The following is a 24,241-nucleotide window of genomic DNA, read 5'->3' as shown; positions in this document are numbered from 1 at the left end:
CTCACTTCAAAAATAATGATATAGAGAGTATAAGGTTAAAAGGATGGAAAAAGTCATGTCATGCAAAAAACTAATCAAAGAAAATGTGGCTATATTAATATCAGAAGGAGATCTTAAGCAAAAGAAATTACCAGGGATGAAGGACAATATTACATATTGATAAGAGAGTCAGTTCACCAATGAGAAATAAAAGTCTTAAATATTTATACACTTAAAAACAGAACTTCAAAACACACAAAGCAAAACCAGAAAGAACTAAAAGTACCCTGGAAGTGCATCCATTCTTGATTGCATCTGGCATCTCTCTTGTAGTGTCACATCATTTTAAAAAATTTCACTTCCTACTGGATCATTCCCATTATTATCCAAATGTGCTGTAGTAGCCCCATCTAATTTAAAACAAATTTTCTTGACCTCACATTACTATAGGAACTACCATGTTTTTTTTTTCTTTTACACTGAAAACCTGGGAAGAGTTGTCTGTGTACCCTGTCTTCATTTGCACGCCCCTAATTGCACATTGAACACACTTTAATCAGGCTGATTTGCTCATGATTTCACAGGCTTGCAGTTCTCAAGGTCAGCGTAGACCTCTACATTGCCTAATCCAGTAGTCGTTCATTTTTCCTCATCTTCCTGAGCTATTGGCAACATCTGACAGTGCTGATCATTCCCTTTTTGAAGTATTTTCTTACTCCATTCTCCACCCTCACTGGCTGCTGCTGCTGCTTTTTCCCCCTTTCTGAGTCCACTTCACATAACTGACCTGTGAACAAGGAATGAATGCACCCCCTCATAGTTGCTTGTTCTAAATCTGGTCAGTTTGTTGTCTCTTCTAAATGCTCAAGCCAAAACAAAAACACACAAAAAGCACAATTCCATCTTAGACGCCTCTATTTCATCTTTCACATGAAATTCTTTAGTAAATCGAGTTTGAAATGCATTCTGAATCAGGTAACTTTGGAATAAGTCCAGTGCTTAGCCTGTGTTCAAAGCACCATTATTTTCACTTAGATTTTTGCACTGGACTCTAAAAAATCTCCTTCCTTTTATGTTTGTTTCCGTATCCCTCCATTATATTTTCCACATTCCCCTGAGAGTGATCTTTCCAAAACTGAAGTTAGGTCATGTCATGTGTCTGTGGTTCTACTCTCAGAATAAAAGCTAAAGAACTTTCATATCAAATAAGGCTCTACATAATCTTCCCCTCAGTTTCTTCCTCTAGCTCACTCACCGATACCATTCTGGCTGCCCTGGTCATACTTTTCTTCAGTGAATCAGAAATGTTCCTGCCTCAGGTCCTTTGTATCTGCTCCTCTTTCATCCTGCTGTGCTGTTTCTCAGTTATATCTGTGGTTTTCACTTGCAACCCGATTAAAAATACTGTATCTCTCATCACTTTATGACCCTTAACGTTAACCTATTTTTTCCTTCACTCTTAGACTTTCTGTCACTTGCCATATTGTGTATTTATTTGTATATTAGTTTCATTTCCTGTTTTTCTCCAAAAGTAATCAAGGATTATAAAAACAGATTTTGTTCCTTTTTAAAAAATCTTTGGGATATAATTGACATGGTATTAATTTCACATATATAACATAATGACTTATTATTTGTATATATTATGAAATAATCACCACATTGTTTATAGCTACCCTCATCACCAAACATAGATGTTTTTTGTTGTGATGAGTGAGAACTTTTAAGATGTAGTTTCTTAGCAACTTTCAAATACATAATATAGTGTTGTTAACTATATTCAGCATACTGTATGTTAAATCCCTATGACTTACATGCTTTTAACTGGAAGTTTCTGCCTTTGACCCCTTTGCTTTATATCAGCAATATTCCCATCATTGAAAGTAAAGATTGGCATATAGTAGTTATTTGGTAATCATTTGATAAATGAATGTGGAATGTAAATGTGCCCATTGTGCCTGAAACTTAAAGAATGATGATCAAGAAGAAGAGTGGATGACACATGAGAGGAAAGCAGAGGCAATGAGAGCCACTCTAGGCCTCAAAGAAGAGAAGTGACAGTACCAGAGTTAGAGTGGTGAGTGATCACTGTGTCTGCCACGGGGAGAATGGGTTTTAGGGGAACAAGATTCAAGAAAAGTTAAGAGCCTAGTGAATAGTCTAGCTACAAGAGAATTTTGCGCTAGACATGCATATTTAGGAGTGCGTTCTGGCATTTGCAGCAGAGTGGGTGGATGGTGGTGTGATGCACTGAAACCTGGGATGTTCTCAAGCATCTATGAATGGTGTTTAACACGGGCATCTAAAGATCTGTGCTGAAGATATGTGTGCGGGAGGCTGCAGTGTGGTATGGAAAAACAAGGGGTCGGATGGGATTATTTAGACAAGTATAGATGAGTGCATGGAGCACCCTGACAAATACGTGTAGGTATTTGAACATGATCCAGAAAACAACAACAAAAAAATGAAAAGGAGAAGCCAGTGGATATATAGACAGCTATTAGATAAGTAATGTGGCATTTCATAAAGTCCATAGAATTCATTCAGTAACAACAATGACACGATGCAAAACAGTGCATCATGCTTTGGAGTGGCACTACATTTTATCAGAGAAGACAGAGCTACAGAGCTAATATTCTAGTGGTTGACAGAGACATTAAGTAATTGATTGCAAATCACTTTATAATTATATTTTTCAAAGATGCCATTCTAAAATCATTTTCCCTGGTAATTTTCATTCAGGGAGTTGATTCTGCAGATATATTTGTAAAGACAAAAATAATATATGCAGGGTTCTTTATTGCACTATCATTGATTGCACCATTATGGCAAAATAATATTGAAACAAGATGCTCATGCATTTATCGCTGGGTAAATTTAAGTTATGGCATGTCAGTAAAGCTTCTGTGTGGCTGAAATATGCATGAGGAATGTGTCTATGCACTGATATGAATTGACTACTCAGATAGGCATAAATATATGGAAAATATATAAGAAAGCAAATGACTGAATATTGTTAATACTATAGTGCTATTTTTTAGTGTTCAAAAACCAGAAAAAAAGAGTACATATGTTGTATTGAATATGCATACAGTACTTTCAGAATTTTCTTCAAGATACTGTTTTTTACCTGCCTTTAGATGCCAGACTAATTATTTTGGGCACAAGAATGGAAAGTAGACCTTCACAGTGTGTTGTTTGATGAATTTTAAGTTTGGAAGCAAGAAATATATTACTATACAAAATACATACTTAAAAAGTATACTTTTGAGAAGGGGTACAGAGTGCTTGATGTTCATTTCTTTTTGTTGTTGATTATTTTGTTTTTATTTTATCAGTGATCTAAAACACTGGAGACAGTATGTGGCAGGGCACCCTAGTGGGAAATGGAAGAGAACCCCTTGTCATGAATCCTCCTAATTACAGGCTCTTCCCCCACCTCATCATTTCAGATTATATATAATGAATATCTGGTCACTGATATTGATGCAAGGGCATCATCCCCTTAGGAGAAAAAACAATTGCAATAGATAGGCTTAGAAACATCTTTAGAATAAAATACAAATCACTCTTTAAAGAGAAATCAGCATCAGTAATTGTTACATAAATTATATATTCTGGAGATCATTACTTGTGTATTGAACTCTATCCATGGCCAACGTATTAGAATTTGTTTCTCCTGTGAATAATGTGCTACTTAATATCACTGAGTTCTTATTAGATATATAGATAATTAAATTCAGAAGTAGTACAGCACAAACCTAGTAGCTGTATACATTTAACAGATTTTAAATGGCATTGGCAGAATTCAGAAAACCATGACATATTTAAAGCACATAATCGTCTAAATAAGTATCAGAGTTTCTGTTTGATATATGAGAATTGATAGGTGATGACCTCTCTTTGAGCTGCTGGTTGTGAAGGTGGTTGATTAGGACAAGAAGCCAAACTGAAAATAAGAATCAAGCCTATTCATTTAATGCAGTAGTGTAAGCAGGAAGCCAAAAAAGAGAGGCAGGAATGTCCCATTTTTCCCCTGGACTGGCATTGGGAGTGTCAGTCAGAGGACATTGAGCACAAGAGGGGTGATCGTCTCACTGCTGAGGAGCCTTGAGCAAGACTCCGGATATTGTACGGACCCAAGGGGTTGGGTTTCAGGAGAAGGGGAAGGGCTAGGAGTGGAAAAGTACTGAGTTCGAGGGAGAAGGATCTTAGCCAAGGCTCTCATTCCAAAGGAGGTCTAAGCAGGAGCCCCTGAAAAGTACTTTAGCTTAAACTTCCATCCCCTCCACCAGGAAGCCTTTGAATGAAGGCACCTGGGCTGGGAATAGAGCCAGGCTTTTGAGCATGGCTGGCCAAGGAGGGAGGGACTTGGAGGAGGCGAGTGGCACCGGGTCCTTGGCTGCATCTCCCTCCAGAAAACTGGAATGTGCACTAAGTCTGGTGTGAGGAGGGCGGCTTCCCCCTTTGAGACTTGCCAGGTGAAGTCTTGTGGTTGTCTGTGGTCAGGCTTGAGAGATCACACGTAGGGTTTGGGCCTGGAGCCACACTTTTTAATAAGTTATGTAAACACATTTTTGAAACTATAAAGCATTATTTATGTTTAAGTCATATGTGTTATTCATACAATTAAAAGCATGCTGTACAAGCAGTATTCCTTATAAAGAAAAATATTTCTATATAATATTTAAATCTAAGAAAAATGTAATCTTAACCCTTGTCTTAACCTCTTGTTATAGGTGCCTATTGGGAAAATTCAATATTAACCAGAAAATAAATTGTTAATATGAGAATGTAAAATAGTTTGAGAAATAATAATGATGATACTGATTAAAATGCAAAGGAAACATATTTTTGTTGGGGACAGTGGGTATTGGGTTGTGAAAATATGATTTAACATCCAAATACCCTGGGAAATTTGAAGTGACTCCCTGAGCAGGTTATACATAATGATATTGTATGAATATATTAAGATTTTAAATGTTTCTAATAGAATTTGGTTTTGACTGATTTCATCTTTACTGTGTTAGGGATGTCTGAGTCTAATTGGGAATAGAATTTGGCCTCCTCATACAAAAGCAGATGCACTGTTTGCATAAGTAGGATGTTATATCTGGGTTCGTATTTTTGGATGCCTCTAGATTTATGACACAAAATTATATTTTATGCATATGGAGGAAAATCTGATGATGTAATGGATGTCAATATAAAGAAGAGTTAATTTAGTTCCTTTCACAAATAGTAAATGTTTTACAGTAACTCTGGTATAATTTGGGGTACATGAATTGATTGCTTCATTCATGCATGTATAAATCAAATGTAGAAAAATTTTAAAGTCAAACAATGACTTTAATGTTTAGAAATCGTCTACTTCTCTATTTCTAATTTTACTCAGTTTGAATAATATGTTTGAACTCTTTAGTGACTATGTAATGGATTTCACTAAGATTATGGATATTATTTGAAAATTTCATAATTATGTGTCAATGTAAATAATTTAAAGTATGCATAATAACATGCTTAATAATTTTTTAGGATTTATAATATTTTGTACAAAAATGATTTCAGAGAAAAAAGTTGAAAAACAAGTGCCTTGTTTAAAATATGATACTGATCTGTTTATCTTATGACTGTTCACCTAATTTAATTCTGATACATCAATTAGAAACATGTAACATTATGAAATGGGCATTAGCTTTCATTCAGGTATCCTTGGATTCAAACCTATGCTTTATAATTATTAAATGGTTAAACAGAGACAGATTAATGAGCTCGGTTTTCTCAGTGGCATTTACATGGGGAATAAAGCCATCACATATTAATGGTGAAACATTTAAAATTATATATTCATATAGACATAAATATGCATTTATGTTCAGTTATATATACACATACATCATATATGTGCATATATATGTATATGCATACATATGTATGCATGTCAATATACTTATTTGTATATTTAATGCCTGAGATATATATAAATTAGCTATCTTTCTTTAAATTGTTTATAATCTAATGATGGAAACAGATAAATAAGTACATAGAAATGTATGGTAGTATGGGGAACAGATGAGAGGCAATCTGAGCTGAGTGACGTATGTATTTGCAACAAATGTGAGGATTGGATATAGCTAGACTCCCTACAAACAGGTAACAACTTAAGGATAAAATGAAAGATAAAAACTAGGGTAAAAGGAATATGGTGATTCATGTAGGCAGCATAAAGGAAGACAATGAAGAATGAAACAAGATTGTATAAATGAGAAAGTTTTGTTGTTGATGATTAAGCAAGAAGAAAACAGGTAAGCTGAGGCTGTAAATGAGTGGTAGATTTTCTGTGTTATGGAAGGGACTTCGGACTTTTATCTAATGGGACAATGATTATATTAATCAAAGAATAAATTTTCCTTAAAAAGATAACTTCTGATAGACAGGTGGATAGTGGATTTGATGGGTTAAGTTTGGAAATAGGAAGATGATTCAGGTGATTATTGCCAACTTTTTTTTTTTAACCACAGAGATGGTGGAATTCTGAACTAAGTATGTAATATAAATAGAAAAAAATAGCATAAGAAATGTTGATAAATTATCTTAAAATTTTACAAAATATATCTCTTGGTACATTTTAAAATTTCACATTCTTTTAGTTTTATTAGACATTTCAAAATAGATATGACCAAACAAAGTGAAACAATGCTAATTTTGGAAGTATGACATGCAGACAGGTTGGTAGGGAGGTGGATACAGATGCATACATGCACATGCAGCACTCATTTGTATATACGTGTATCAGTTTTAATCTGGACTAGATTGAAGGTACATGCTAGAACACAATTAAACTCACTTTCAAAGTTGATCCTGAAAAGCAGAAAAATAATGGAAATGGGGAAATTTACATCAAAGTTATTCAGAGGTTTGAGGTTAAAGAAACATTTTATTCAGAGTTATTGTTGGAGCATAAATATAGCTTCAAGTTTTATGTTTTGATAAGTTCCGAGGCACTTTTAATTCTAAATTGCATAAGCTGCTTTCAGGAGAAAATAGAACTACTGTTACATAAGATAGAGAGCATATCCAGGTTTTGATCTTGGTGTAGGGAGCGAAAGTTTAGTACCAGCTGAAAAACTGATGCAGTTAACTGTAACTTCACAGACATTTGAACAATAAGTACAATTTGTGAGCCACCACCATCCCCATAGTAACTGTGTTTTTATGCCTTCTGTGACCATTTAAAAATATTTTTCATTCCATGGTGTCTGTGTAAACTTAAAGATACATAATTCTGAGTGATAGAAAAGTTTCTGTATTAAAACATTTTAGTAGGGAAAGAGTCTTTTGTTGTTTAACTGAACTGCAGAAAAATGCAGCAGATACATTTTTTGACTTACGATAGATAACTAAGCCAAATCTAACTTTTTTATTTATCCATTAATTTATTATGAAGTATTTCAAAAATGCACAGAATATTAAAATGAGCATCTATAAACTGATTCCTTAGATAAGCCAATTTCAATGCTACATCATGTTTGTTTCATACATTTTAATTATTAATAACATATACAAAGGAGTAAGTGGGGGAATTAAGTGGTACAAACTTCCAGTTATAAAGTAAATGTAATAAATATAAAAAAACAAAATCCTGCACTCAGGTTCTGCCATATTGAATAAATCCATAAAGCCAACACACAGATTAAAAGATAGGACATAAACACACCCTCGAAGTCCCCTTGTAGTCCTCCTTCCAGGCCCCTGTTCCAAGTATAACTCCTATCTTGACTCCTAAGAATTTTACTTGTTATTTAAGTTTTGAAAGAAAGAATCATCTCATCTGTATTCTTTTATGACTAGCTTCTTGCTTGTGCTGTTTTTGATACCTGTCCACTTTGTTGTGTATGGATATAATTTCCTCATTTTTAAAAAAAAATTTTGGGGGGAGAGGTAATTAGGCTTGTTTGTTTGTTTCAGCGGAGGTACTGGGGACTGAACCCAGAACCTCATGTGTGCTAGGCACGTACTCCTCCCCTGAGCTATACCCTTCCCACTAATTGGCTCATTTTAATTTCTGTACATTATTAAGTTGTATGAATATACCTCAATTACACTTATCTAAATACTGTCAATGGATATTTGATTTTATTTCTACATGTTTTTGGCCATTAAAATTAGTGAGTGCTACTGTGAATATCTTCGACGTGTGTTTTGGTGCACATATGACTGTATTTCCACCTTGAAGTGGAAATAGTGTACCAGTGGGTGTGCAGATGTTTGGTCCTGGTTAACTATAGTAAATAGCTAAATAGTTTTCTAAAGGGTACAAGTCAGCTTGCCCTTACATCAGCTGTGTGTAAGAATTCTGTCTTTACCACATTCTCATCAACATGTAGTATTGTCTATGTTTTTCATTTAACCACTCTGATGGGCTGTAGTGATGCTGAGTTGAGGTTTGAATTTGTATTTCCATGATTATTAATGAATTAGAACATATCTCCACATATTTACTTGCCATTTGGGGATACTTCAGAAAGAGCCTGCCAATTCTTACTCATTTTTTAATTTCAGTTTTATGTGTGTGTGTATATATTTATCTCCCATATATAGACCCTTTTTTGATATTTATGTTTTTAAAATATTGTCTCTCTATAGTTTGCCTTTTCATACTTTTTCAATAACAAGAATATGGTCTATCCATCCACTTAGATAGTTTTCTGTTAACTGTTCTCAAAAATGCTTTTTTAGTTTCAGGGTATTGGTTTTGCATGTAATCCTTAGTATTATCTGAGTATTTCTTGCAGCATAATCTAATTTCACTTTACATAGGCATATTGATTCAACCTGGCTAGAATTAACTAATATCAGGCTTTAGTATACTGTAGGATAGATTCTGCTGTCATGGTTTTCCAGGGCAGTGCTTTATCAAAGAAGAATTCATTAAGCTGGCTGGCCATAGGTAACACAGCTTTCCCTTATTTCATTCTTAAAACTCATCTATTTCCATTTTCTGTGCTATTTTTTTGACATAAGAGACTTACTTTATTGAAGTTTCTACTCTTGTTTTTTTTTTTTCTTTTGCCAGTGGCTACTGAAGTTGAATCTGGAAAACTTTTTATTAAGTTTGGCAACACAAGCTAGAAAATGTTTATATAAGTTTACAAATCCATTTTATTAGTTAACACTTCAAAACAGTAACATGCTAATTTATCCTTAGTACATACAGATCACAAAAAATACACACAGATACATAATTTATATTTATTCAATAATCTTCTATTATGGAAACACTTATTCTTATTTCAAATTATGCATTTAATATATATGCATTTGTATGTAAGTGTTTTTAAGAATGTAAGCTGTTATTTCTAAATGTCTTTACTCTTAAGTTTCCGTTCTGCAAAGGATTGGGACTCAGTACTAAGAAAAAGTTTAAGTCTTCCTCTGCACTTGTGATGTACTGAGCTGTGTCCCCCCAGAATTCATATGTTGAAGACCTCACCTCCAGTACCTCAGAATGTGACTGAATTTAGAACAGGGCCTTTAAAGGGGTAATTAAGGTAAAATGAAATCATATGGGTGAGACCTAATTCAATGTGATTGATGTTCTTGTGAGAAGAGATTGAGACGGACACAAAGGGAAGACCATATGAAGACTGATGATAGTCATCTGCAAGCTAAGGGGAGAGTCCTCAGAAGAAACCTACTCTGCCAGCACCTCAGTCTGACTTTGAGACTCCAGAATTGTGAGACAATGAATTTCTGCTCTTTAAGCCACCTCCTCTGTGGAATTTTGTTGTAGCAGCTCTAGCAAACTAAATACAGACCAAATATGTTGAATCTTGGATTTTCTTTCTACCCTAAAAAGTTAAGTGCAGTGATGCATTTTACATTTCTACACTGAATAATTGAGTAAGTAAATTTAAGGTGCACAAAGTGTTCATTTGATGCATTTATATATTACAGCATGATTGCAGCTGAAGCATTAGCTAACACCTCCATCATGTCACATACTTACTATTTTGTTTTGTGATGAGAACATTTACGATGCAGTCTCTTAAGAACTTTGCAGTATATACTACAGAATTGTTGAATCCCCGTGCTGTGCATTGATCTCCGGAACTTCTTCATCTTCTAACTGCAGGTTTGTACCTTTTGACCAACATCACCCCAGTTCCCTACAGTCCTTGTACCCCACGGCCTCTGCTAACCACCACTCTACTCTCTGTTTTTATGAGTTTGACTTATTATACAGTATTTGTGTTTCTCTGACTTATCTCTCAAAGTTCATCCATGTTGTTGCAAATGGCATGATCTCCTTCTCCTCTTCTTTATAATTTCTTAGTTATCTACAGCATGGGTGTATAAGGAAAAAGCTGTGAAAATTATTTGAAAATAATAAGATGAAAATGAAAGTTTTTTTCTGAATTTTGTGTTTCAGATATGATATAACATTTATTACTTAACTTTCAAAACAAGAAGATTGTAAGTTTCAGTTAAATCAGCAATGAGTTTTGGTAGGATTTTTGTTATTCTGAGTAATTTTGGAGATTCTGTATATTATGGAAATCAGAAAATATTTTGAAATATTCTTTCTAATACTTAATCCTTCATAACAACATAAGTGGTGAAGTGAGAAATTATACAGGAGATTATCAGTATGGATAGATAGATTTTCATTATATGCAAAAATGAACCACATATTCATTTAACTATTGTTGGCACTCAGTCTCTCTAAAAATTGGCAGACTAACGGCCTGTAAAGGGATAATTTTTCACCAAATATAGTATCAAAATAACAATTATTAATAACTTTCTGATGGAAGTTGAGGAAATTTAATATGAGATTAATAACGGGAAAAAAAATGACATGAAACCAAAATAATCTCATCTAATGCATGCTTTTTGCTTTACATTTAGCATTTGTTTTTAAAATTCATGGTTCTTAGAAATTCAAATTAATTAAAATTATTTAAAGCAAGCCATGCAATATTTATGATATAAAACATTATATTTTGAATATTATTCACATTCTATATATGTCTTATTATTTTATTTTTGGAAATGATATTAACATAATTTAAATTATAATAACTTAAAGGATACTTACAATATTGCATTTGAAATTATTTGACTCTAGTCCAAGTCTAGCCCAAAAACTTTCCTACAAATAAAATTTTTAGTGATACCAAATGTCTCATTCTTAAAGATTCAAATATATATTCATTTTATATTTTTTACATGTATTTTATAACAATGTTTTTTCTTCCAGTCTCAAATATATTCCCCCTAGTAAATTTATAACTGACATATTTTTACATCTTGTCACACACACACACACAAACCACACACACACACACACACACACGTTCCAGAAAACAGTCTCACCATTGACATATGCCAGTCATCCAGACATGAAGTGAAGTTCATCAGAGTTGTAAACAGCCTTTATCTATCTTAGAGTTGCTTATATTATAGCTGATGTATAATTGGCAAAAATAATTCTCTTCCCTTTAAAACCACAGTTGTAACAAGCACATTCTAACAAGCATACAAAATATAAAATGTTCTGGGTCAGTGGACACAATATATTTTATGACACCTAGCTAATTCCACATGATGAAGCAATTATCGCAAGGCTGATCTGATGCCAGAGGGTGCTTATATTAGCCTGTTTAAAACAGATTTAGTCTTTAAACCATTGCAAAGAATATCACAATTTTTTACATATAAACTTTCCATTTAAATAGATATTTTTGGATTATAATTAACTCTCAAGATTTTTAAAAATGCAGTATGATAGACTTTATTTTTTTAAGTGTATGTAACAGAGATGGATGATAGATGATAATCATGTAAGTAAAATTATTTGAGATTGATCATTTTAATTAACCTTCTCTGATTCTTACATTCGTACATGGTTTCTCATCATTGATCCATTCCATCATTGCTGAATATTGAAGAGGATTTTTCACTGATCTGTTGTAATTCTCAGAAGTCATATAAGTGCATCAGTCAACAATTGAGCAAAATTCTGGATCATTAGCCTTTTAGGTAAGCATTAAAATTCAGATCTTAGCATGTACGTCTTCAATATTATAAAATCGTGAGCAGATTACATTGTTACTCTCTCATTGTCTAATTCAGTATTCAAACATAACATAAAAAAGGAAATCAAGACTTGTTATTGCAAAATGTAACATTTTTATCCAAATGCACACCTTTTCATGTGTTAAAAAAATTTCAATTTTATTAAAGTTTTCTAGGTTCTGAAATACAATATGTCTTCCTAATAACTTGATGTAGTTTTAACACACAGGAAAGCAGTTTTAATTTCTAGGCAGAATAATGAAGCTGTTCAAAACTGAGTTTTTGCTGTGTTCAAGAAATGGTTTGCTTCTAATAATACATGATATACCAATGAAATATTAATTTTGAAACTTTTAAAAAGAAAATGCAAAGAATATTAACCCTTATTTCACTTTAGACTTCCTTTAAACCACACTGCATAATCATTTTACTTCCGTTCATGCAACACCAATTATAAAATCCAATCAACCTTCTAGATTTTAAGTTGCAATCAAATTCCTGTTGGGATTTCCACATACCATTGGGTGACAAGTTACGTCTGTTAAAGTTATTTTAAAGTCAGTTTTCAGCATAATATTTTTCACTTAAATATTCATACATTGTAAATCAAACATGAAAGTTTGATTTAATAAAATGGCTTGAGACCTAATTGAAATACACATAAATAAAATGCCTGAAGTTTTGAGAAAATAATTGAAGCATCCAGGACAAATGACATTTATTTTCAAAACATGAATACTTAAAGACTTTACAGTCTACTTTATTAGTTGCTTAACTAAATGCCTTTATATGCATGAGTAAATGTAATCATATAATCAATAGAAAATTAAAAATTTGATTTATTTATGTGTTCTATTTTGAGGGTTTTTCTAATTCAGTAGATACTTGGATTGAAATTGTAAGGGACTGTTTGTATCTCTGCTCTCCATCTTCTGCATTAAGCTCTTCTTGGCCAGTGTTAGTCTTTTTTCACTTGTGATTCAAAGTCAGAAGTTAATTGTATACATTTTAGGCTGCCCAATGGAAAAGCAAAATAATCAGGCACTCATAACCTAATTAACCCTAGATAATTATTCAGTATGACTGGGAGTAGCTAAAAAATTACTAACAAAATTCACCTAATTTTTTTTAAATATTGGAAAGCAGTTTCAGGATTAAAGGAATAAACCTTTCAAAGCAAAATAATCAAACTCGTCATCCTAGGTCCCTTTACATTCACTGATACATTTTTTAAAACTCTGGAAGCATGACTGTGAGACTAATGCCTGTGAAAAATTTTGTTGCAGTGTAACCTACTTATCTCCTAGAATCTTGGAGTTTTAATACCTATAATAATACTAACTCTTTTCATCTAGTGGTAAATTGAAGGGCAAATGAAAGAAATTTAATGATGTCATCAAATATTCTCAGCAGGGTACTACTGTTTGCTTTCCTAAAGTATGGCTTTCTGCACTCAACAAAATGTAAGATGTATAATTTTTTTTTGATAAATTAAAATTTTAAATGATAAATGTTAAGAAATACTATTAATACACTCATGCATCTATGAGCAAAAGTTTAAAAAGAGTTTTAAAATTTACTGTACCCCTTCCAAACAAACTGCAAGTGGTGTTTTTAAACTGGAACATTTACTGTGCCAGTCTGCAGTTATTAAAGTAGAACTCCTGAAAAGACAATAAAATGTATTCTAAATAGTATCATACTCACACACAATACCTAATCAGAATAAGAAACCACAATTTCTGTTTAAACTTTGATATGCCTTAGTAAAAATTCAAGTCTCAGACTTTTAAACACTCAAGTTTAATGCTGAGCATGGGACAGGGTTATATTATAAACATCTAAAAAAGTTTATAACCATTGAGGCCTACTTCAGCAAACAAACAAAAATCTTAAAACTCTAAACTTAGACATAAAGGAAAACAAAAGCTCATGGTTAGTAGAAGCAAGGAAATAACAAAGATCATAGTAGAAGTAAATGAAATACAGGCAAAAAAATAGTAATAGAAAAGATCAATGAAACTAGGAGCTGGTTCTTTGAAAAGAAACACAAAATTGATAAACCTTTTGCCCAGACTCATCAAGAAAAAAAAGAGGGCCCAATTAAATAAAATCAGAAATCAAAGAGGGAATGTTGCAACTGAAGCTACAAAAATACAAAGGATCATATGAGATTACTACAAACAATTATATGCAAAAAAACTGGACATCCTAGAGGAAGTGGATAAATTCCTAGATAGATACAATCTTCCAATACTGAATCAGCAACAAATAAAAAAAAATCTGACCAGAACAATCACTAGTAATGAAATTGAATTATTAATCAAAATTATCCCTATAAACAAAATTCCAGGAGCAGACAGCTTCACAGGGAAATTCTAACATTTAAAGAGTTAAAACCTGTCCTTCTTAAACTATTCTAAAAGTTGAAGTGGAAAAAACGCTTCCACACTGTATTCCAGGAGGCCAGCATTACTCTGATACTAAAACCAGATAAAAACTCTATGAGAGAAGAAAAATACAGGCCAATAACCCTGATGAATATAAAGGCAAAATTCTCAACAAAATATTATCAAACTGAATTCAACACCATGTTAAAGGATCGTATACCATGATCAAGAGGGATTTATTCTAGGGATGTAAGGATAACTCAACATCCACAAATCAAATACTGTGGTAAACAGAAATCATATGATCATTTCAATAGATGCAGCAAAGCATTTGACAGAATTTAACATCGATTTATGATAAAACTATCAACAAAGCGGGTATAGAGGCAACATACCTCAACATAATAAAGGCCATTTATGACAAGCCCAGAGAAAACGTAATACTCAGTGGTGAAAAGCTTTTCCTCTAAGATCAGGAGTAAGACAAGGATACCCACTATTGCCCCTTTTATTCAACATAGTATTGGAAGTCCTGGCCACCGCAATCAGATAAGAAAAAGAGACACCAGAGGAGAGATTTTTCTTCAATTAAAAAAAAAAAAATCCCCTATTATGAAGGTGAGAGGAATCCATATCAGCTCTTTAGAAATGCTTGGGCTGCATGGATCTCCACTAACACATGTAGATGTGCAAGAAACGTGAATAAAATTCAGTGACTGATCATTTTACTTCAGGACAAAAACAGACCACTAACCATAAACATATATTATCAGAAGTTAGACCTGCATTTATCTCAGACCTAGACTTTCCAGGGAATTTAATTTTTTGAGGTCTTTTTGAAAGGTTTAATGGATGTTAGTAGGAATGGTAAAGAATAAAATTTCTTGCTAGGATACAAACAGTCTGACTGGGTTTGAATGAAATATACACATAGAAGCTGAGTCTTACTAATAAAACAACTCACTCAAAAATATAACCCTAAGTTAAGATTTTAAGCTGTATATTGAGTATTAAACTACCTAAATACTGTATGACTGAATCTGGGTCTGTAACAGTGACCTATGATGGGCCTATATGGGACCAGTGTTTCCATGGTCACCATTAGCTTGGAGAAATAAGTTGCATAGACTGCATTTGGTAAACTTTTTGGGCAGCAACTTAATTTTGGTTGGAAATACACATCTTCATACATATATCTCCTCCCTCTCAGGGAGAAAGGTGTCAATGTCTTTAGGTAAGTCCATTGTTGTGGATACTGATGATTGAAGGAAAGATGGAAGCAGTAATGATGACCAATGATATTAAGGTAGGTGTCTATTACATCAGAATTACAAATTTCATTTTATTTCTCTGCCTCACATCAAACAAGTATGTCATACCCTTCTCTGAATTATGAAAAATGAAGGCAGTATCAAACATACAATCTGTCATGATCTCAACATTGTTCTTTATGTGGATTCACAGTTACAAGTTGACACCATTTTTTAAAATGCCTTTGAAAAAACTATCTACCATTGAAGCATGTTGAGTCTAATCAACTTAACTATGAAATCAAGATATCAATATTTCATAATAATTAGTTTCTTATGAATTAAAATTCATATATATGGCAAATTTAAATATTTTGAAAGCTGAGTATGCTATTTATTTTTGTTACATTTTTTAAAAACTCTGAAAACTAGCTTAGTAGGGAGAGACAGGCACACAAAAATGCATTTGTACAACTATAAACATGAAGATTTAAGTTAAACTTTCCAAATTTATGAAACACTCTGGGTCTTCATACACATATGAACCATTGTACTGTGTTTAAATTACATTGTATTTCTCACTGTAAAACTGCTGTGTGTAAATACAGAAGGATAATTATTTGAAGCTGTTAAATATTTTTAATTTATTGTGTTGCATAATGACTCATAGTTTATTAGTAGTAAGATATAAATAAAAGTGACCTACAATTATTTTAGTTTTCAATCAAATTACGGGGATGATCTTATCTCTTTTACGTTATATACTGAAATAGGTATTTGATTCCTAATCTTTACGGTGTACAGCTTTGTCAGTTTTGGAGAGTATCTATCTGGATCATACTGGAAAGCAAAGTTACATCTAGCTAAATAAAGATACATTTTTTTCTCTAGGTATTAAATAGCTCCCACATGTTAGTGATATGAATTCCCTTGTTAAATAAGTTAAGAATACCCTAAATGCTACCAAGTGAGTATGCAATAACTAAAAAAAAAAAAACACTCCATATGTTCTGCAATATTTTAGTCTCTCCCCTTTAACATAATTGAAATAATAAAGTTATATTCAAATTTATGTTTAGTTATTTCTGAAATTCATTATTTGCAGCCAAATTAAGGGTTCAAATTCATTGCATGTTGTAAAAAATACTGAATATGCATAATTTTTCCGTCCAATATTTCCATTCCAAAATATTATGTTAAAAACTTTAAAAATTTGTGTTCACATGCTATTATTTACTAAAATTTTAGAATATGGCTTTTTGGCCATTAGTGAATTTTTATGCAAGTGCAGTTTTATTCAAAGTAGACAGTGTCTTTGTACTGTTGAGGTGAAGCCCTTTCCTAAGAGTATGCAGTGGCAAAAGCCTACCAAACACATTGAAGAATAATTGAGTAAGTATAATTTACTTTATGACTTGCTGATCATTAAGTAGAAATGTATTTTCTAAATTACATAAAGACTAAAAAGATATGTTTTGAGTTATTTGAGCTTTGATCTCATTCTTAATTGAAATAATTCTAATTATTTGATGTAATTCTAAATCTCAGATTGTATCAAAGAAATCTGATTCCATGGACAGGGAGCCTCTAATGATGGCTGCAATCTTCATGGTCCTGAGCCCCAAATGTTCACGTGTTCAGCAGTTACTGCCATGCCAGATGCCAGACACAGGTGATTAACATGATACAGTAATTAGTAGACATGGCTCCCATTTAAAGGGCGTATTGCTGGAGGTAGATTGGTGGATGGAGAAAGAGATGATAGAAGAAAAGTAAACAGGTTGATAAAACTGCGTAAGCAAAAGTAAAGATATCCTTTAAGGTCAAAAGTTTTTTGGAGGAGGTAATGCTTTGGGGAAAAACGTATAATTCTTTGTTGTAGAAATTCTATGTGTGAAGGATAGAATTTGAGTACAAGGTTAATCAGATGAGTCAGAAATCTGTCACATTTACTCAGATAAAGAGGATAACTTAAAACTAAAAAAAAAAGAAAAAGAAAAAAATGAGAAAAATGCGTGCGGTAATTGGATGAACATGGCTGTGTGGGTGAGGTTTGTCATAAAGAGTTAAGCTCTCTTTCGATATTTGACTGCAAGTAGCTTTTATGCCTCACACCTGCCTCTTCTTGTATCTCTCACCAGGCCAATATTGTACGGAAGCCCAGGTGTTCCCCCTCTAGTACCTGCAGGAGTCAGAACACCCAATCGCCTGCCTCCCTACGGGAGTCGTCACTCGGGCCCGCCCTCTAACCACAATAAAAGCCCCAACCCAGTCTGCTTTCCTGGTTCTCTCCAGCCACCCCGGACCTGCTTGAGGCTGTTCTGCTCATCCCAGAGATCTCAGTTACGTAAGTCACAACTCTTTTCCTGACTTCTTGGTGTGTGTGCGTTGATACCCTCTCTTGGCACATTCAAACCAGGTTTTGGGTGAAGGTTCCTCCTGTTTTTACAGCGCGGCCCGGGTACAATAATGTTGAAAGGAGTTTAATGGAGTAAGACTTCCAGGTTTCTACTGTAGGTTACTAGGTATTGATTCTCTTTTATTATTAAAAAAAAAAAGGGGGGGGGTCTGGATCATAATGAAGTTTGTTAGAGGTCATAATGATTTTTCGCTTTTATGTCTATTGAATTTAAGTTTCCTGCTGAACTGGTTAGTTGTTTAGCCTACTTTTGGCTTAGGAAATCAAAAGAGAATGTAGAAGTCAAAGTCATTTTAATACAAGGAGTATTACTGGGAAGAGGGAAATAAGAGTTACCTTGGTTCATAGTCACCTGAAAAAAAATTTTTTTCAGAAGAGACAGAAAATATGATGTAAACAAGATTTTATTAGTAAAGTAAAAAGGTAGTAAAATATAGTAGACCCCTGAGAATTGGCAGCGGGCCAACCCAGGAGAGGGAAAATGGCGCTGCTCCTTTGTTTTTCCTGTTTTTATACCCTGGCTTTGGGGGCGTTTTTGTAATTGATTGATTCACGGCTCAGGTTCTTGGAGTGCTCAGGCTGATTGACAGCTCAGGTTCCTTGTGCTCAGGCACGCCCATCTCTGTTGAGTATGTTCTTACCCATGAAGCACGCAGAGAAACCCACGGGAGGGGCTCAAACTGTAATGTTAATTACATTACAATGAGCACTGAGTCAGGTTAAGCCAGGTCCTTCTGTCTATTCCGCAGCCGCATCGTTTCGATCCTAGCCAGCTTCTTTGCTGGCCCTCATTTAGAGAAAGTAAATGTTTTTGGAGCCCCTTATCCTGCGTGCAGGTGTGCTGTTATTTTCTGGATTGCTCCTGTTCCCGTCCTCTCCCCCTGCCCGGTGCTCATTTCTATCTAACTGCCTAACACGACTACTTGAAAGTATGTGAAAGTTCAAGTCAGCCAGGAAAGTGTTTTTGGAGTCAAAAAACAGGAATTACCATAATTCATATAGTTTAAGGTTTTCTATTAAATAACTGTTCTCATGAAAATAACAGTGAAGTCTAATCACCCATTTTAACATAGTAAGTTCAAATGAAAATGCCATCAGTGGTAGATGAAAAGAAATCCTAGAAACAGATGGATTCTCTCATTATATATATATATAGCACTTTTCATGCTTTTTAGATTTTAGGATGACTTCAGAACTATACCAGCAGTTTATAGTAGTTGCAAAAGCTGCCTTCTACAGCATATGTGCTAATTATAAGTATTCTTTTTCATTTACAACGTCTTATTAACATGGATTTATGCATAGCTAGTTAATGGTTTCCTTACAAATTCATGTAAACATGCACCCATTTCTAATATACGGTAAAAAAAATAATAATAATTAATAATTGGGACTGTTTCCTGTTTCATGCCTACTGGGCTCTTCTTTCACCAAACCATATTAAAAATGGAAAAAACACAAAATTTGAAAAAAAAATTGTAGGTAAAACTTTCCAGACATTGCTTTGCTGTATAAGACTAAATACATTCAGATTAGAGAGCCTTCCTCCTTGAGTGAAGCTCTGCTCAGCTGAGTTGATTCTTCTTTAATTCTTTTGGTCACTGGTTTCAATGACTATTTCAGCTATTCTAGATCTGAGCACATCCTCTTTTAGACACTATTATACTCTGAGTAACCCAAAATTCTATGCTCTAATTAAGTTATTCAGGTGGATATGTAATTAAATTTCTTTGGGTAGAAAGGTCATTTCAGTGAACCAGGAAAGCACAAAAAAGCAATTTAAAATTAACTTTAAATTTTGTTACTTATGATAAAAGTTTTCTAAAGAACATGAAAATGTAAAATCAGTTTACTTGGGAGAAATATAAAACTTTATCTTTAAACTTAACTCCTGTCAATTTTCGTAAAAGATTTAGATTTATTAAAATTCTTTTATAATTAAATGACAACCACTTTTCCTATATTTAAAATGTTAACATTCATATTTCTCTATTTCTTACTTGTGTGAAATTGTAGTGAAGTTCAGAAATTAGACTCCCTTATCTTTCCTCCCCCTTAAACCCACTTTCTTAATTTTTATAAACCCAATGCTTCTATTTTTTTTAACCTGAAATATTTAGGGTCAGATTTCTACAAATAGAATTGTGTATAAAACTCAAGCTATTTGACAGGAATGTTGAAGTTTGAACTGATCAACTCAGTCCTTCACTATTTTTCACCTGGAGTTGCATAATCTCTGTATGACACTGAAACAATCCACATCTAAACCATTACTCGCTTTGGTATGAGACTAAACGTACTTGAGTTCAATTACTGAAACAATGTCTCTGTTTCTCTGAATAAGTTAACAGTTAGTGCATCAGTTTCTATCACAGAGTAGCTGGCACGTGGATCCTGTCTGAACTGAATTTTAAGAAACAACTTTAGAAACCATCGTATAATATTTTAGACAAAATCGTCTGGCAATACATTCAGGAAAAAAAGTCATAATAAAAACATAGCCTAAATACCTTTGCTTTGTTCTAGTTAGTTAGATTCTCCTGAATGCAGACTTGTTAAAGAGAACAGGGTGGTCTCCTGTATTTCAATAGGGTTTCTTTTTCCCTCCCCCTGCTGGAAGCATGAAGTGATTTTAATCTAATATTTACTGTGAGAACCTGGAGGTAAATGTCATAAACTTGTGCAGGCTCCCCTGTGACGGGATACCCTTGGAGTTAACTGAATTGTCCACACTGAGCCACTAGCACTTTGTCAGCTATGGATCAGGCTTTCCTACCCTGACACTGGTTACCTCTAGGATCTCCACCAGGTTCTTGGGAAATAATAGAAAACATCCTCTCATTCTTCCAGCAGAGGAAGGAAAAAGGAAACTCTTTTGTAATACACCAGAACACTCTGTTCTTCCTGAACAAGACCTGCCCACAGGAGAAACTAACCCGAGCCTAACGTTCTGCGTTTGATCAGAGTCTAATGGAACTTGGGGAAAGGATATCCTTAACTCCAGCCACTCTAGCTACCCTATCCCATCCGAGGGAAGAGGGGAAAAATGAGAAGCACTTGTAAAGCTTTCACACCAGGGCACAGACTCAATAACAGACTGACAACTGATCACAGGACAATGGTATGCTTCCCCTGCTCTGACACCTCACCACATCATTACTAAAGGCATATCTGCAGCAGTTCCTTGGACTTAGTACATCATGTCTGGCTATCAAGAAATAATTATAAGTCATACTAAAAACCAAAAAAAACCTTTCCCCTCAAAAAATTATTTTTGGTTGAGGCAGCATCAGAATTAGACATGGCAGGGATGTTGCAATGATAATATTGGTCTTTTAAAATCACTATGATTAATTTGCTCTGTGACAAAAAGGCTCTAATGAATAAAGTAGGTAGCATGCAAGATCAGAAGGGCAGTATAAGCAGATGAAAATCTGAAGGAAAAAAAACAAAATTGCTAGAAGCAAAACATTGTAACAACAATGAAGAATTACATTGGTTTTAGTAATTCCCTGGACATAAATGATGAAAGAATCTTTGAATTTGAAGATATATCAATAAAGACCTATTATGCTGAAAAGCAAAGAGAACAAACCTGAGGAAAAGAACAGAATATCCAAGAACTATGGGACAACTACTAAAGTTGTAACATACATATAATGGAAAAACACAAGGCAAAGAGAAACAGAAAAAATAGGTGAAACAGTGACAGGGAATTTTCCTTTTTCTTTTTTTTTTTATTGAAGTACAGTCAATTACAATGTGTCAATTTCTGGTGTGCAGCACAGTGTCCCATTCATACATATACATACATATGTTTGTTTTCACAAAAGGCTATTACAAGATATTGAACATAGTTCCCTGGCTATACAGAAGAAACTTTTTTTAAATCTGTTTTTATACATGGTGGCTAACATTTGTAAATCTCAAACTCCAAATTTATCCCTTCCTGCCTGCTTTCCCTGGTAACCATAAGATCGTTCATTACGTCTGTGAGTCTGTTTCTGTTTTGCAGATGAGTTCATAGTGTCTTTTTTTTTTTTTAAGATTCCACACATGATTGATATATTGAATTTTTCTTTCTCTTTCTGGCTTACTTCACTTAGAATGATGATCTCTAGGTTCATCCCTGTTGCTGCAGATGGTATTGTTTTATTCTTTATATGGCTGAGTAGTATTCCATTGTATAAATAAACCACAACTTCTTTATCCAGTCATCTGTTGATGGACATTTAGTTTGTTTCCATCTCTTGGCTAATGTATACAGTGCTGCTATGAACATTGGGGTGTGTGTATCTTTTCAAATTAAGTTCCCTCTGGATACATACCCAGAAGTGGGATTGCTGGATCATATCGTGGATCTGTTCTTAGTTTTTTGAGGAATCTCCATACTGTTTTGCATAATGGCTATACTAAACTAAATTCCCATCAGCACTGTAGAAGGGTTCCCTTTTCTCCACACCCTCGCCAGCATTTATCGTTCATGGACTTTTGAATGATGGCTGTTGTGACTGGTGTGAGAAACCTCATTGTAGTTTTGATGTACATTTCTCTGATAATTAGTGATATTGAGCATTTTTTCATGTACCTGTTGGCCATTTGTATGTCTTCACTGAGGAATTGCTTGTTTAGGTCTTCTGCCCATTTTTGGATTGGGTTGTTTGGTTTTTTGTTTGTTTGTTTGTTAAGTTTTATGAGCTATTTATATGCCCTGGAAATTAAGCCTTTGTCAGTTACATCATTTGCAAATATTTTCTCCCATTCCAAAGTTGTCATTTTGTTTTGCTTATGGTTTCCTTTCCTGTGCAAAAGCTTGTAAGTTTAATTAGATCTCATGTGTTTATTTTTGCTCTTATTTCTATTGCTTGGGTAGACTGCCCTAGGAGAACATTGCTAAGATTTATGTCAGAGTTTTGCCTATGTTTCCTTCTAGGAGATTTATCATGTCTTGTCTTATGTTTAAGTCTTTAAGCCATTTAGAGTTTATTTTTGTGTATGGGGTGAGGGAGTGTTCTAACTTCATTGATTTACTTGCTGCTATCCAGTTTTCCAAATATCACTTGCTGAAGAGACTGTCTTTTCTCCATTGTGTATTCTTGCCTCTTTTGCCAAAGATTAATTGATCATAGGTCTGTGGATTTATTTCTGGGCTCTCTACTCTGTTCTATTGATTGATGTCTGTTTTTATGCCAATACCATGCTGTCTTGGAATTTTCCTGTTTTAATGTCAGATACCAAACTATAGATCTAGAAGGATCAGAAATAACCAAGCAGTATAAATGCCAACAAATCCAGACCTAGCCACATCACCTTCTAACAAAGAATCAAAAATAAAGAAAAAATCCTGGGGTGGGGTAGAAGCCAGGGTTGGGGGGATAATACTATACCAATAGGGGAACAAAGATAAGAATTACGATCTGACTTCTCTTTGGAAAACATACAAGCAAGAGAGTAGAGTGAACTCTTTAAAGTTGTCAGAGAAAGACCACCAACCCAGAATTAGGTACCTGGAAATCATCTTTCAAAAGTGAGGGAAAGGGGACTTTTAGACAAAAATTGAGGGAATTTGTTGTCAATAGACTTACTTTGCAAGAAATGTTAAAAAACAACAACAACAAAAAACAGCCCTTTAAAGAGAAGGGAAATAATAAGTCAGAAAGTTGGATCTCTGTAAGAAAGGAAGAACATCAAAGAAGGAATGTGATGGTAAAATTTGTTTTTCTTACTGATCTAACAGAAATTCAAAATAATAGCAGCAATGAACTTGATTATGTAGGTTTATGTATACATCTTGTGTATGTATATAGTTGGGTATGAATATATATAAGTGAGTTGAATGACAGCAGTGCTACATATGGGAGGAAGCAATTAGGGTTTTTGTTGTTGTTATTTTTAGGTACTCATACTACCTGTGAAGTAGTATAATGTTATTTGAAAGTGGACTAGGATTGGCTGTAAATTTGTATTTACAAAGTCCAGGGCAACCACTTAAAGAGTAAAAATATACATATGTATATATCCAATATATTTTTTAAAGGGAAAATGGGATTATAGATAATATTCCTTTAAAAATCACAAAGGCAAAAAGAGCAGAAGAAAAAAATAGGAACAATGATATACAA

The 24,241-nt window shown here is 33.8% G+C and overlaps 1 protein-coding gene across 1 annotated transcript in view; it reads left to right on the top strand.

Moving 5' to 3' along the window:
* LOC123616192 (uncharacterized) overlaps positions 1 to 24,241 on the top strand; it is a 136,081-nt gene that overhangs the window by 53,704 nt on the left and 58,136 nt on the right. Inside the window, exons 4-6 of the mRNA XM_074352694.1 lie at positions 9,937 to 10,114; positions 11,934 to 12,024; positions 17,842 to 18,047. Of these exons, the coding sequence (XP_074208795.1) occupies positions 9,937 to 10,003 (67 nt within the window). The 3' untranslated portion in view covers positions 10,004 to 10,114; positions 11,934 to 12,024; positions 17,842 to 18,047. The remainder of the gene's footprint in view (positions 1 to 9,936; positions 10,115 to 11,933; positions 12,025 to 17,841; positions 18,048 to 24,241) is intronic.

The sequence above is a fragment of the Camelus bactrianus genome, chromosome 2 (assembly GCF_048773025.1).
Source record: "Camelus bactrianus isolate YW-2024 breed Bactrian camel chromosome 2, ASM4877302v1, whole genome shotgun sequence".
NCBI lineage: Eukaryota > Metazoa > Chordata > Mammalia > Artiodactyla > Camelidae > Camelus > Camelus bactrianus.
This window is presented reverse-complemented; position numbering and strand designations above follow the sequence as displayed.